Raw genomic sequence first — 13,624 nt, 5'->3', positions numbered from 1 at the left:
CTTTTATTGCCAGGCTCTACTGTGCAGTAATAGCTTTTATTTTCAATCCTTCATCATAATACAGTATTTCTGAAGTCATTTTAAGTAGCAATTAAGAATTGCATTTGGGTGCAGGCTATAGAAAACTGGATGAAGAGTGGCTTAACTTATTAAAGGTTTATTTGTCTAATACAGAAAGGTATAGATAGGTTGTGCAGGAAGAGACTGGGGTGGCAGCTACAAAATGTCATTAAGGACCCAGGCTACTGTCTTTCTGCTTGGCCATCCTTAGCATATAGTATTTTCACATACTTACGGCGTTTGTTTTCACATTTGTGAAATGATTTCTGCACCTCCAGGCACCATATCTGCATTTCTGCAAGTAAGGAGACTAGAGAAGGGTAAAAGTCTGCTTTATGTTTTCTTTCATTTAAGTGAAGCCTTCCCAAGGACTGTCTGACTCACATCTCATTGGTCAGAACTGTATCATGTGATTCCCTCTAACACTAGAGGTGTTTGGGTAAACATGATTTTGTAGCCAAGCACATTGCTTTTCTTTTTTTTTTTTTTTTTTTTTTTTTTTTTTTGAGACGGAGTCTCGCTGTGTCGCCCAGGCTGGAGTGCAGTGGCCGGATCTCAGCTCACTGCAAGCTCCGCCTCCCGGGTTTGCGCCATTCTCCTGCCTCAGCCTCTCGAGTAGCTGGGACTACAGGCGCCCGCCACCTCGCCCGGCTAGTTTTTTTATATTTTTAGTAGAGACGGGGTTTCACCATGTTAGCCAGGATGGTCTCGATCTGCTGACCTTGTGATCCGCCCGTCTCGGCCTCCCAAAGTGCTGGGATTACAGGCTTGAGCCACCGCGCCCGGCCGCACATTGCTTTTCTAAGTAAAACCAGGCTTCTGTGTTTAGAAAAAGAGGGAGATTGGTTACTGGGTAAATAACTACCATTGTTTTGCTTTTAAGGGTGTTTAAGTAAATTAAAAAAAAAAAAAACAGGTGAGTTGAAGGTACCTTCCACCCATGGATAAAATGATGTAAGATGAAGCCAGGCACAGTGGCTTATGCCTATAATCCCAGCACTTTGGGAGGCCGAGGCAGGCAGATCACCTCAGGTCGGGAGTTCAAGATCAACCTGACCAACATGGAGAAACCCCATCTCTACTGAAAATACAAAAATTAGCCATGTGTGGTGGCACATACTGAAGACTGAGGCAGGAGAATCACTTGAATCCGGGAGGAGGAGGTTGCGGTAAGCCGAGATTGTGCCTTTGCATTCCAGTCTGTGCAACAAGAGCGAAACTCTGTCTCAAAACAAAACAAAACAAACAAACAAACAAAATGACATAGATGAAAGCAGTGACTGTTGGCTCACAATTTACTTCTCTTCTATTTGCTCAGGAAATTCCTTTTGATATTGATTGTAAGATGCATTTCATTTCAGAAGAGTTGAAGTGTGGGGAGAATAAAAAATTCATTGTGTGAAGGAAATGATTGTGTATGTTATGGTTATTTGGACTCTGGAATTAAGCCCAGCACATGAAGTGCCCTTGATGGCTTCCTGTTGCCTCATGGGAAGCCTCTCTGTTACCTGGGCCCCACCTAGTAGGCTGGCTGGTGTCTTCCTCTAAGTTCCTGCTTCCTGAACAGCCTGCCCCCGCCACCCTAGGTTGAGTGCTCCCAGTTCCAGGTTATGTTCACCTCTGCAGACCTGACAAACAGGCTGTGGTAGTGTGACACATCTTCCTTCCTGATGCTAATGTCACAAACATCCACTTGAAAACTTCCTTCTCTGGGTTAAGTTTCTCCTACCTTGTTATTTGGGTGATTTGCTATAGTACTAGCTAATTTTCTAAGGTTTTAACTGTTTTGTTTTTTTCATTTCTTCTTTTTAAGCAATCTGCCCTTTCTTATAAGTGAATTATGGAAGCCAGTGACTCAACAAAATGCTTTGAGTTCTGCTTCATGTCACACTGGGAAAACGTGATTTGTATAAAACAGGGCATCTCCGTGGTATGTACTGCCATCCTCCAAGCTGTTCTGTGGAAGCTAGGGTGCCACCTCTCTCTCATTGCAATACATTTCTTCTGTTTACTCTTTTGAATATTAATACATTTATTATAATATTCAAAACATTTTAAAGTAAAACTCTTGCTCCCACGTTGTGTCCTTACCCAATTCCTGCTCCCCCAGCCCTTGGTTAACCGCTTCTGTTAGTTTCTTATATGACCTTCAGGAATTTTTTAAAACAATATAAAAACAAGCAAATATGACTGTGTTCTTATTTTTCTCCATTTTTTTTTTAAAGTGACCTTAGTCTACATATAGTTCGGCTCCTTGTTTTTCTTTTTAACCTACTAATATGTCTTGGAGAGCTTTTCATAACAGCATTAACAGTACATACAGAGCTTCTCTTTTTTTTCTTTATAAGCTGCATAGTGTTAAGGTGATCTCTTTAAAGCACAAACCTGGACATGCCTCCTGGTCATCAGATTAAAAAAATAGAGCATATATATATTGGTTTGGCACTATCTGCCATTTCAGGTGTCTTCTGGGGGTCTTGGAATGTGTCCCCCATGGATAAGGAGAGACTACTGTGTTTTCATTCCATTTCAATTAGTTAATAGGTACTCTTAAGAAGGTAGGCAACATTTTGAAAACTGCAGATGGATTTGCAGCTCCTCAAGAGCACATCTGACCCCTAGTGACTGAAGAAGGAAAAGTGAAAGATCAGAGGAATGAAAAGGGTTAAGAAACAGAGTTCAAAGTAAGATGATATTCGTTGTTTACTCTCACGTTAGAAGTGAAGAATATTTTTCTCCTGTGAATTGATGAAAGGATGCTTTCATGGTAGTGGCTACAGCTGTGGAATTTCTGAAGAAGGCTGCTGAGGAGAATAAAAATGTTGCTGCTGTCATGAATCAATGAAATGTCGACATCTCAGATGGGCTATACATGGTTTTCAGATGGTTTTGGGCAAAGGGAGCTTTTATGACTATAAATGTCAACTTCTTGCAAGGGTGCGGGTGGGGTTGGGGATGGGATGGGGAGTGGTTATGGCCCACTGAGAACTAAGTCACTCTCTCATCTCATAGTCCATTCTTTCCAAGCCACCTGGATTGTGCTCTGGAGTTCTGGGCAGTCTAGGTTGAAGAAATGACTGTGTTAGTGACCAGGTGCGGTGGCTCATACCTGCAATCCCAGCACTTTGGGAGGCTGAGGTGGGTAGATTACTGGAGCCTAGGAGTTTGAGACCAGCTTGGGCAACATAGAAACTCCATCTCAAAACAGAACGACATCATCAAAGAAACAACTGTGTTGGGACTGGCTTAGTCCTCCACTGGGTATCTAGTGAGTGGACAGTGTGTGACACCTACATAAATCACCTCTTTTTATGTATCAATGACATAAATCTAGTTCAGTTTGGAAGTATATACCTACTGTTTCAGATAAGGATTTCTACTTATTTGTTTGTCTTCTCTCTTTAGATAAAGAAGAAGCAGCAAGATGTGGTTAGATTTCTGGAAGCCAACAAGATAGAGTTTGAGGAGGTGGATATCACAATGTCAGAAGAACAGAGGCAGTGGATGTACAAAAACGTCCCCCCGGAAAAGAAACCCACTCAGGGCAACCCCCTGCCCCCTCAGATATTTAATGGCGACCGATACTGTGGAGTAAGTGGCTAGACTGTTATCATGCTGTTTCTTTTTATTATTCAAAACACATGTCACTTAGAGTTCAGGTGGGTTTTTCCAGTGAAGACTGTGACTTCACCCAATGCCCATTCAGGTCCGCAAGTCTAACAGAGGGTGAAGTTGAGAAGGGATGTGAGTCCGAGGTTGTGGACTGTGTGTGTATGTGCAAGGGCTGTGTGGTATGTGAATGTGAGTGCACATGTGTCTGTCGGTCTGAGCTCTGTCTTTGCTTTGGGAACAGCAGTAGGAAGGGAAGCTCTGTGTGTGTGTGTGTTTGTATGCATGTATGTATGTGTGTATTCTGTTCTAAATTTTGAAGCATTAAAAATAATCATTTTATTATTAAATTATTAATCAAATTATTTTTTGATTAATACATTTTAGGGGGCAGAGTAGTAGAGGGGAATAATTATCTTTGAATATCCCTTTATGGTATAAATAACTGCTAATAGCTGATTGTAAACCAGAGTCCATTTCTTATGATGATGAGCCAGAGGGATGATTAAGAATATCAGTGCACCTCATATATGAACATATATTGAGTGCTTTCCTGCTGCATGTAGCATAGGAGAAGATGAAGAAGTCACTTTCATCTATTTATCTACCTACTTTCTTACTCCTTAGGTTAAGAAAAATAGTTGAGAAACTTCTGTCTAAAGAGTAAGTTAGGATTTGCCTTTTTCCATATCTCTGAGTATCTAAGTCAGTGTTTATTTTTGGACCTGTACTATAGTTATTTAAGGACGGTCTAAAGAAGAAGGAGCCACAGAGCTGAGGTGCTTGAGATGAAATAAATACTAGGCTGTAATTGGCATGGAGGAAAGGAATAACAGAGAGCCTTTGGTGGCTTCAAGGAAAACAATCCCTTCCCCCACGTGCATAATGGAGAATGAGGAGTTGCAACATAAAGCCGTGTGTAGATTATACAGAGAATTCTTACCTGTAGCATCCTGAGGAGAATCCTGAACATGGCGTTAGACATAACTGAGTTCTAGTTCTGCCTTATGTCGTCTGGGACAGCTTTGGAAAGTTACTTATCTTTTTAAAAGCCCAAGTTTTCTTATCTTTAAGCAAGGGATAGTATCTGTCTTACTTTGTGATAGTTTCGAAAGCATTTCTTAAGCATATTATTATATAAAAATGAAGGCTGTTATTTTATGGGATTTCTAATATCATTATTTTATATTTTATTGAGAGAAGTGTGTGGTAACCAAGGGTGTATTTTATTCATGATTAGCAAGGATATAAAATGTACTCTTGTGCCTGCAGACCTAAATGATGTAATAGCTGAAAATGTTTGCAAAGTATACAGTTCAAAATAAAATAAAGCTGTAAGTCAAATAGTGCTAGAAGGCTTAAAACAAAAATCTAGCAGTTTTCTGTCCTTCAGACTTCGAGGCGATAAAAATGCTTTTCTAGTCTTAGGGTTTAATGGTAGTTTCTGGGTACAGAATTCTAGGTTGGAAAGGATTTTGATGATATTGATTCAGTGTCCCCTAGTTTTCAGTGCTACAATTGAGATGTCTAATGCCGTTTTCCTTGATTGTTTATATGTTTTTGTCAGTTTTTTCTATGAAAAATTTTAATCTCTTATTCATATATGTATTCACCACATCTTTTGGTGAATTACTATGGTATGAGCTATTTTTCATTCATTGTGCTGAGTGCTTGGTATGCCTTTTAAGAAATTCTGTGATTGCTGATTACATGTGTTCTTATATTATTTTTTCTGAAAATTGTCTCCCTACTTTTTTCCTTGTTCCCTTTCTCTTGAGTGCCTATTAATTTGGATATTGGATTTCTTACATTGATTTTCTAATACTTTAATCTTTTTTTTCTAATGTCCACCTATTTGATTTTTGATCTTTCTGAGAAAGTACAAAATCCTTTCAATGAATTTTTGTCCTTTTCTCCCCATTTCCTGCTCTGTGATTCTTTTTAATAATGTTGTATTTCTATTAAATAAATACAAGATCTTAACTAAAGATATTAAATATGATTTATTTGAAGTTTTCTTCTGTTACTGTGTTGTTCCTGTTTTCACTGATTTTTTTTTTCCACTTTGTTTTGGTTATTTTTCTCAGGTGGGGTGGGCTTTCCTTAGATGTATGTCGATCCTTGTCTTTTGTTCATGTAAGAGGTGAGACTAGGAAGCTCACTAGAAGCTGCGTATGTGTCTTATATGAATGCAGGCTTGTTTCCCTGTGGGATGCCTCAGTAGCCTGTTAGCATTCTCATTGCAAATATTGATAGTAGTATCTTTTCTCAGTAGGTCCTTTCTCAGATGATGGTTTAATTTTTCCAGAGAATGGCCTTTGAGTCTCCTACTTTGGGAATCTCTACCTGGCTATTGGAGTTCTGGACCTGTAGGGTGAGGGAAATGGAAGGTCTCACTCTCTAGCATGCAGATTTTCACTTCCTATCCCTGTTTTCAGTCTCTCTTCAGTGCCCATGTGTATACGTTTTTTTGCTTCCCTCAAGCCATGTTTATTATTAATGTATTTATATCTTCTAGCTCCTTCAAGGAGCGTGAGGCATCCTGGGATCTAACTGCTGCTTATACAGACTTTCAAACAATTTTTCTGTTTTCTGCTTTTGTCCACTCACCGTACCTTCACAATAGATGATGCCTCCAGTTCCTGACCTTTTCTGGAGCCCTACAGCTTGCTTCTTGTTGATAGTACTTCTGCAGACATTGAGTTTTGACCATTCTCTTTTTTCTAAGATCTCTCACCATTTCTCTTCCCACTTACTGCTTATTTTGTGGTTCAGGCCTTTAGATCGAATCTCCTGGCTCTATTTTGAAAATCTTTGTTGTTTTGTTGACTTACGGAGAAAAAGGAAGTAGAGACATCTTTGTTCTATCATCATAAAAGCAGATAGTGCTGTTTGAATAGAGGAATATATTGAATGAATAAAATAATATAATGTAAAATACAGTTAATCTTACTCACCTTATTTTTATCTTTTTATGACTTCTAGCTCTCTATGTATCTTTGCCCTTTGGAGTCTGTGGAAATTTTTTCAAGTAGACTCTCTGGGAGCTGGTTAGAGGTTTATATTGTATATTGATTAGACTGTGCCAGGTAAATGGCATCTTCTCTGCTTGAACGGTGTTAGTCCCGTGGTGGTGGTCACGACAGTTGTTGGCGTACGCACCGTCATCATAGTCTGTTCTGGTGAGAGTTTTGAGACAGTGTCGGCTCTTATCAAGGTTAGGCAAATTTGACTTCGACACAAGCATTAGAGGGCAACTAACCACAGGCCTTGTTCATCTCACCTGCTTCTGTACACCTTGCTTTACCTAGTGATAGTTTCTGACTGGTCTCATCTGGTTGGTTAACCTGTGGAAACCTACTACATTGCGAATGACATGATCTAGAAAGCTTGTACATTCTTATTCTGTTTCCTGGAATTAGAAATTTATTACTTTATTTTAACCTGGATGAGCTAGGCATGTGAGACATAGAGTAAACAGCTGCTAAGCTACTTGGTAACCAGTGTGGACAATTGCCCTCTCTTTCATTTAGCAGTTGAATATCTTGCCTTTTGGTAAGAGTTCCCCACTGAATGGAATCTCCCTGGCATGACCAATCAGTTTTTTCTACCCCAGAATTTGAACATTGAGGGGATGATGTAGAAATACAGGGTCAGTTGGAGGTTGTTTGTGGCAGTGAGTGTCCGGGGGGATGGGGCCAACCAAAGCTGTGGCTGGTGTCCTTATGGAGCTGATCTGGGGTGTGACATGAGTGTATTCTTGGCTACCCAGACAGGGAAATTCCTTCTGTTTTCTGAACTGGTCCTCTAGTTTTGACATAGAGTCTTGCCAACTCCCTGTGATACCTCCATAATTCCTTTCCCTCAAAGTTGCTAGTGTCTTTCTCAGTTATTTGCATCAAGAACCCAAACTGGCACAACTTATTCCTGTTGATTCCATGGAGTGGAATCAATTCTTACTGTGAGCAGGATTCTTCCTTCTCTGAGAATGTGGGTGACGAGATTCTAAAGGTAAAGGATTCAACACTTTGGCTTTTATGATGAATTGTAGTGTCTGATTTGGATTTTAGAAAGCTCTGGGCCTCATGTCCAAGGTTTTAACCCTTTGTTCTCTCTCTGTGGAACTGGCATTTGTGCAATTCATCAGAAATGAAAACTTACCCACTTACACTAAAGGAAAGTACCTACTCCCCTTTCATTTCTTTTCTCTCTCTATTCAGCAAACAGGTGATTTGGATTTCTTTATATATTTTTATGAATTTAAAAATTTTCTTTTTTTTTTTTGAGACGGAGTCTTGCTCTGCCCCAGGCTGGAGTGCAGTGGCGCAATCTCGGCTCACTGCAACCTCCACCTCCTGGGTTCACGCCATTCTCCTGCCTCAGCCTCCCAAGTAGCTGGGACTATAGGCGCTCGCCACTACGCCTGACTAATCTTTTGTATTCTTTAGTAGAGATGGGGTTTCACTGTGTTAGCCAGGATGGTCTCCATCTCCTGACCTCATAATCCGCCCGCCTCGGCCTCCTAAAGTGCTGGGATTACAGGCGTGAGCCACCGCGCCCAGCCTAAAAATTTTCTTTATTGTGATAAAAACATATAACACCTACTATCTTAAGCACTTTTAAGTGTACAGTTCAGTAGTATTAAATATATTTACATTGTTGTGAAGCAGATCCCTAGAACTTTTTCATCTTGCAGATCTGAAACTCTATATCCATTAAACAACTCCCCTTTGCCCCCTTCCTCAGCTCCTGGTAACCACTATTCCACTTTCTCTCTATAAAGTATCTACTTTAGATAGTTCAACTAAGTGGAATCACACACTACTTGTCTTTTTGCAACTGGCTTCTTTCACTTGGCATAATATCTTCGAGGTTCATCCATGTTCTAGCATGTGACAAGATTTCCTTCCTTATCAAGACAGCATAGTATTCCATTGTATGTATTTGCCACATTTTGTTTATTTATTCATCCATTGATGGACATTTGGATTACATTCACCTCTTGGCTATTGTGAATAGTGCTGCTATGAACATGGGAGTGCAGATATCTCTTTGAAACCCTGTTTTCAGTTCTTTTAATTTTTAAAATTATTTTATATTTCTTTTATTTTAGATACAGGGAGTACATGTACAGGTGTGTTACATGGGTATATTTCACTAAGATAGTGAGCATAGTACCCAATAGGTAGTTTTTTGACCCATATCCACTTCCCTTCCCACTCTAGTAGTTTGCAGTGTTAATTGTTCACATTTTATGTCCGTGGGTCCTCGATGTTCAGCTCCCATATGTATGTGAGAACATGCAGTATTTGGTTTTCTGTTGGCCATTCTCACTGATGTGAGATGGTATCTCATTGTGATTTTGATTTGCATTTCTCTAATGATTAGTGATGATGAACATTTTTTCGTGTTTTTTTTTGGCTGCTTTTATGTATTCTTTTGAGAAGTGTCTGTTCATGTCCTTTTAATGGGATTATTTGTTTTTTGCTTGTTGATTTAAGTTCCTTATAAATTCTGGATATTAGACCTTTGTCAGAAGCATAGTTTGTGAATATTTTCTCCCATTTGTAGGCTGTTTACTCTATTGATAGTTTCTTTTAAATATATATCTAGAAGTGAGATTGCTAGATTGTATGGTAGTTCTATTTTTAATTTTGGGAGGAATAGCCAAATTATTTTCTATAGCAATTGTACCATTTTGCCTACCAAGATTACCTACCAACATTGCAGAGAGGTTCTAACTTCTACACATCCTCACCAACACTTGTTATTTTTTGTTATTTTTTAGATGGTATCTACTCTAATGAGCGTGAGGTGATAACTCATTGTGGTTTTGATTTGCATATCTCTGATGATTAGCGATGTTGAGCATCTTTTGAATGTATTTGTTAGCCATTTGTATATTATCTTTGAAAAAGTATCTGTTCAGGTTCTTTGCTCATTTTAAAATTAGGTTATTTGATTTTTTTGTTTTTGAGCTGTTGGTGTCCTTTATATATTTGGATATTAATCCCTTATCTGATTGGCAAATATTTTCCCCCACTCCATAAGTTGCCTTTTCACTCTGTTGATTGTGTCCTTTGATGAACAAAAGGTTTTAAGCTTAATGTAGTCCCGTTTGTCTGTTTTTGCTCTTGTTACTTGTGCTTTTGGTATCATATCTGGGAAATCATTGTTTGCCAAATCCAATGTCATGGAGCTTTTCCCCTGTGTTTTCTTCTAGAAGTTTTATAGTTTTGGGCCTTGGGTTTATGTCTTTAATCTGTTTCAAGTTAGCTTTTGTACCTAGTGTAACATTAGGTTCTAACTTCATTCTTTTGCATGTAGATACCCAGTTTTCCCAATACTGTTGAAGAGACCATCTTTTTTTTTTTTTTTTGAGACGGAGTCTGGCTCCGTCGCCCAGGCTGGAGTGCAGTGGCTGGATCTCAGCTCACTGCAAGCTCCGCCTCCCGGGTTTGCGCCATTCTCCTGCCTTAGCCTCCCGAGTAGCTGGGACTACAGGCGCCCGCCTCCTCGCCCGGCTATTTTTTTGTATTTTTTAGTAGAGACGGGGTTTCACTGTGTTAGCCAGGATGGTCTCGATCTCCTGACCTCGTGATCCGCCCGTCTCGGCCTCCCAAAGTGCTGGGATTACAGGCTTGAGCCACCGCGCCCGGCCAAGACCATCTTTTTTCTCAATGAATGGTCTTGGTATGCTTGTCTGTTATTTGACCATATATAGAAGGGTTTATTTTGGACTCTCTGTTCTGTGCCATTAGTCTATATGTATGTCTCTATGTAGTATCACACTGTTTGATGACTATAGCTTTGTAATATGTTTTGAAATCAGAAAGTGTAAGTCCTTTAACTTTGTTCTTTTTCAAAATTGTTTTGGCTCTTCAGGGTCCGTTGATTTGCCATATGAATTTTAGGATGAGTGTTTTTTCTATTTCTGCAAAAACTGCTGTTGAAATTTTAATAGGGATCATGTTGAATCTATAGATTGCTTGGGTATTATTGACATCTATAATATTATCTTCTAATCCATGAACATGGGATATCCATTTATTTGAATCTCCTTTACATTTTTTCAGCATGTTTTGTAGTTTTCAGTGTACAAATCTTTTGCCACTTAGTTAGGTTTATTCCTATTTTATTATTTTTGATGCTGTTGTAAATAAAATTGTTTTCTTAATTTTCTTTTTCAGTTATTTATTTGCTTTATATATTGCCTCTTTGTAATTATTATTTTTTTTTTCGAGATGGAGTCTCGCTCTGTAGCCCACGCTGGAGTCCCAATAATGGGATTAGGTTCTTCATGCTTCAGAAAAGATCCCAAATGCACTTAAAACATATGATCCCAAGACATTGTTCCCAAAAGTCTTACATAAACACTGCACTTGAGAACAATTGCAACTGTATACACTTAGTTGTGCTTGGGCTGTGCTTCTGAGCCTCCACAAATGGTAAGAAAATGCTAACACATCTCCTTGTCTCCTTCCATGACAAGATGATTATTTTATGTGTTGCTGATAAAACCAGAGTTGGGTTTCTCAGTACCTGGGGGTGCCCAAAGTCAGAGAATAAAGACTGCCCATCTGCCCAGAACATCCACTTGACTTGAAGATTTTCACCATGTTGCAAAACTTAATATTTTTAATAGCAAAACAAACACTGGTACTATAAAGACACATGCACATGTATGTTTATTGCAGCACTATTCACAATAGCAGAGACTTGGAACCAACCCAAATGTCCATCAATGATAGACTGGATTAAGAAAATGTGGCACATATACACCATGGAATACCATGCAGCCATAAGAAAGGATGAGTTCATGTCCTTTGCAGGGACATGGATGAAGCTGGAAACCATCATTCTCAGCAAACTATCACAAGGACAGAAAATTAAACACCGCATGTACTCACTCATAGGTGGGAACTGAACAATGAGATCACTTGGACACAGGGCGGAGAACATCACATACCAGAGCCTGTCGGGGGGGTAGGGAGCTAGGGGAGGGATAGCAGTAGGAGAAATACCTAATGTAAATGATGAGTTGATGGGTGCAGCAAACCAATATGGTACATGTATACCTATGTAACAAACCTGCACATGTGCCCTAGAACTTAGAGTATAATAACAATAAAAAGAAAACTGGCATATTATAAGTCAAGATGTCTCATTTCCATTAAGTTTTAAGATTAAACAAAGGTTCAAAGGAATTTCACATCTGTGGGGCCTGCTTCAAAATCCGTGCTTCAATCCTCTAGATCAGGGATCAAGCCACCTAGTAAATATTTTAGACTTTGAGGGCCATGTAGTTCTCTATTGCATATTCATTTCTGTTTTGGTTTTTATTAGTTGTTTTTATTTTGTTTTTCAACCTTTACAAATACAAACATCTTTCCTTTTTTTTTTGAGATGGAGTATCGTTTTGTTGCCCAGGCTGGAGTGCAGTGGCACAATCACCACTCACTGCAGCCAGGTTCAAGCAATTTTCCTGCCTCAGCCTCTCGAGTAGCTGGGACTGCAGGCACACGCCACCATGCCTGGCTAATTTTTGTATATTTGGTAGAGGTGGGGTTTCACCATGTTGACCAGGTCTTTATATCCTGACCTTGTGATCCACCCGCCTCAGCCTCCCAAAGTGCTGGGATTACGGGCATGAGCCACCGCTGCTGGCCGTAAACATCCTTCTTAGCTCACAGTCCCTTCCACCGTCTGCCCCTGCTCTGGACATTCCATTCACATTTCCCTCTGCCTTTTGGAGTTCCTTAGTGGATATATTTGAGAAACACTGGATTGGCTGTTTCCCAGGTCTCTGTCCTGACAATTGAGTGTGTCATCTGGTAGAATGGAGTAGAACAAAACAATGGACAGAAATTTTGACCTACCTCATAGCCTGTCTGCAGTAATAACGTGTTACTAGAGTTCTGTTTAGAGTCAGTGAGAAGAAAAAAAAGCAAAAGTCCAAAATTGTAACTATTATCCACAGGAGATTGTGCTCTAGTTTGAAGATATAGATGTTATTTATTTAGGGCTAATGGCTACATCTACTATATGATACTTAAGGGAAAGCCCTAAAAAATCACCCTACACTGATCTTCCTTACCTCATATACCCAGTTGATTACCAAATCCTATAATTTTTACATCCTCCATAATTCTGCCCTGTTTTTCTCTCAAAGCTCAATCCAAAGCTGTGTTGTTATTACACTTTCTCTAATTAACTAGGACTCTGGTTATTAGTTCCTCTCCCCCATGCCCAGCAAACTTGTGCCTTATTATTGCTATTATGATAGTTACAGGTTTTTTTCATGTCTTTGCCTTCAGTTGGTTTCCAAGCACCGTGTGCTCACCTTTACCCTATTTATCTTAGTATGTGGTATCCATTAGGTTGCTAGGAACACAGAACATAACCTAACAAACATGGTTGTATGAATGAGTAAATACCTACACAGGTGTTTTCAGCTCAGGAGGTAGCCAGCCCATTCTGTTGGGACATGCCTTGTCAAGGTTCTGAGCATTTGCAGTATATAGTTTGAAGTCCGTTAAGCCAGACTGCTGCATTCCCATTTTATTAATAAAGTTCAAAGCCAGATTGTTAAAAGCAATCTTATTGAATCTACTTTTAAAATTTTACGATGAAATCCGTTTAGAAAACTAACTCTGTTAGAAGCTCACCTATCCCACAGGTAGCATTTTCTTAGGAACATTTATCTGCATTTGAAAATCTGTATTCAGGCCGGGCGCGGTGGCTCAAGCCTGTAATCCCAGCACTTTGGGAGGCCGAGGTGGGCGGATCACGAGGTCAGGAGATCGAGACCATCCTGGCTAACACAGTGAAACCCCGTCTCTACTAAAAAATACAAAAAACTAGCCGGGCGCGGTGGCGGGCGCCTGTAGTCCCAACTACTCGGGAGGCTGAGGCAGGAGAATGGCGTGAACCCGGGAGGCGGAGCTTGCAGTGA

General features: G+C 39.7%; 1 protein-coding gene across 1 annotated transcript in view; it reads left to right on the top strand.

Annotated features, from left to right (window-relative positions):
* Positions 1-13,624, top strand: part of SH3BGRL2 (SH3 domain binding glutamate rich protein like 2) — a 71,763-nt gene that overhangs the window by 41,032 nt on the left and 17,107 nt on the right. The window contains exon 2 of the mRNA XM_005552498.5: positions 3,466-3,651. Coding sequence (XP_005552555.1) covers positions 3,466-3,651 — 186 coding nt within the window. The remainder of the gene's footprint in view (positions 1-3,465; positions 3,652-13,624) is intronic.

The sequence above is a fragment of the Macaca fascicularis genome, chromosome 4 (assembly GCF_037993035.2).
Source record: "Macaca fascicularis isolate 582-1 chromosome 4, T2T-MFA8v1.1".
NCBI classification, from domain to species: Eukaryota; Metazoa; Chordata; class Mammalia; order Primates; family Cercopithecidae; genus Macaca; species Macaca fascicularis.
Note: the sequence above shows the minus strand (reverse complement) of the source record. Positions and strands in the feature narration are given on the sequence as shown.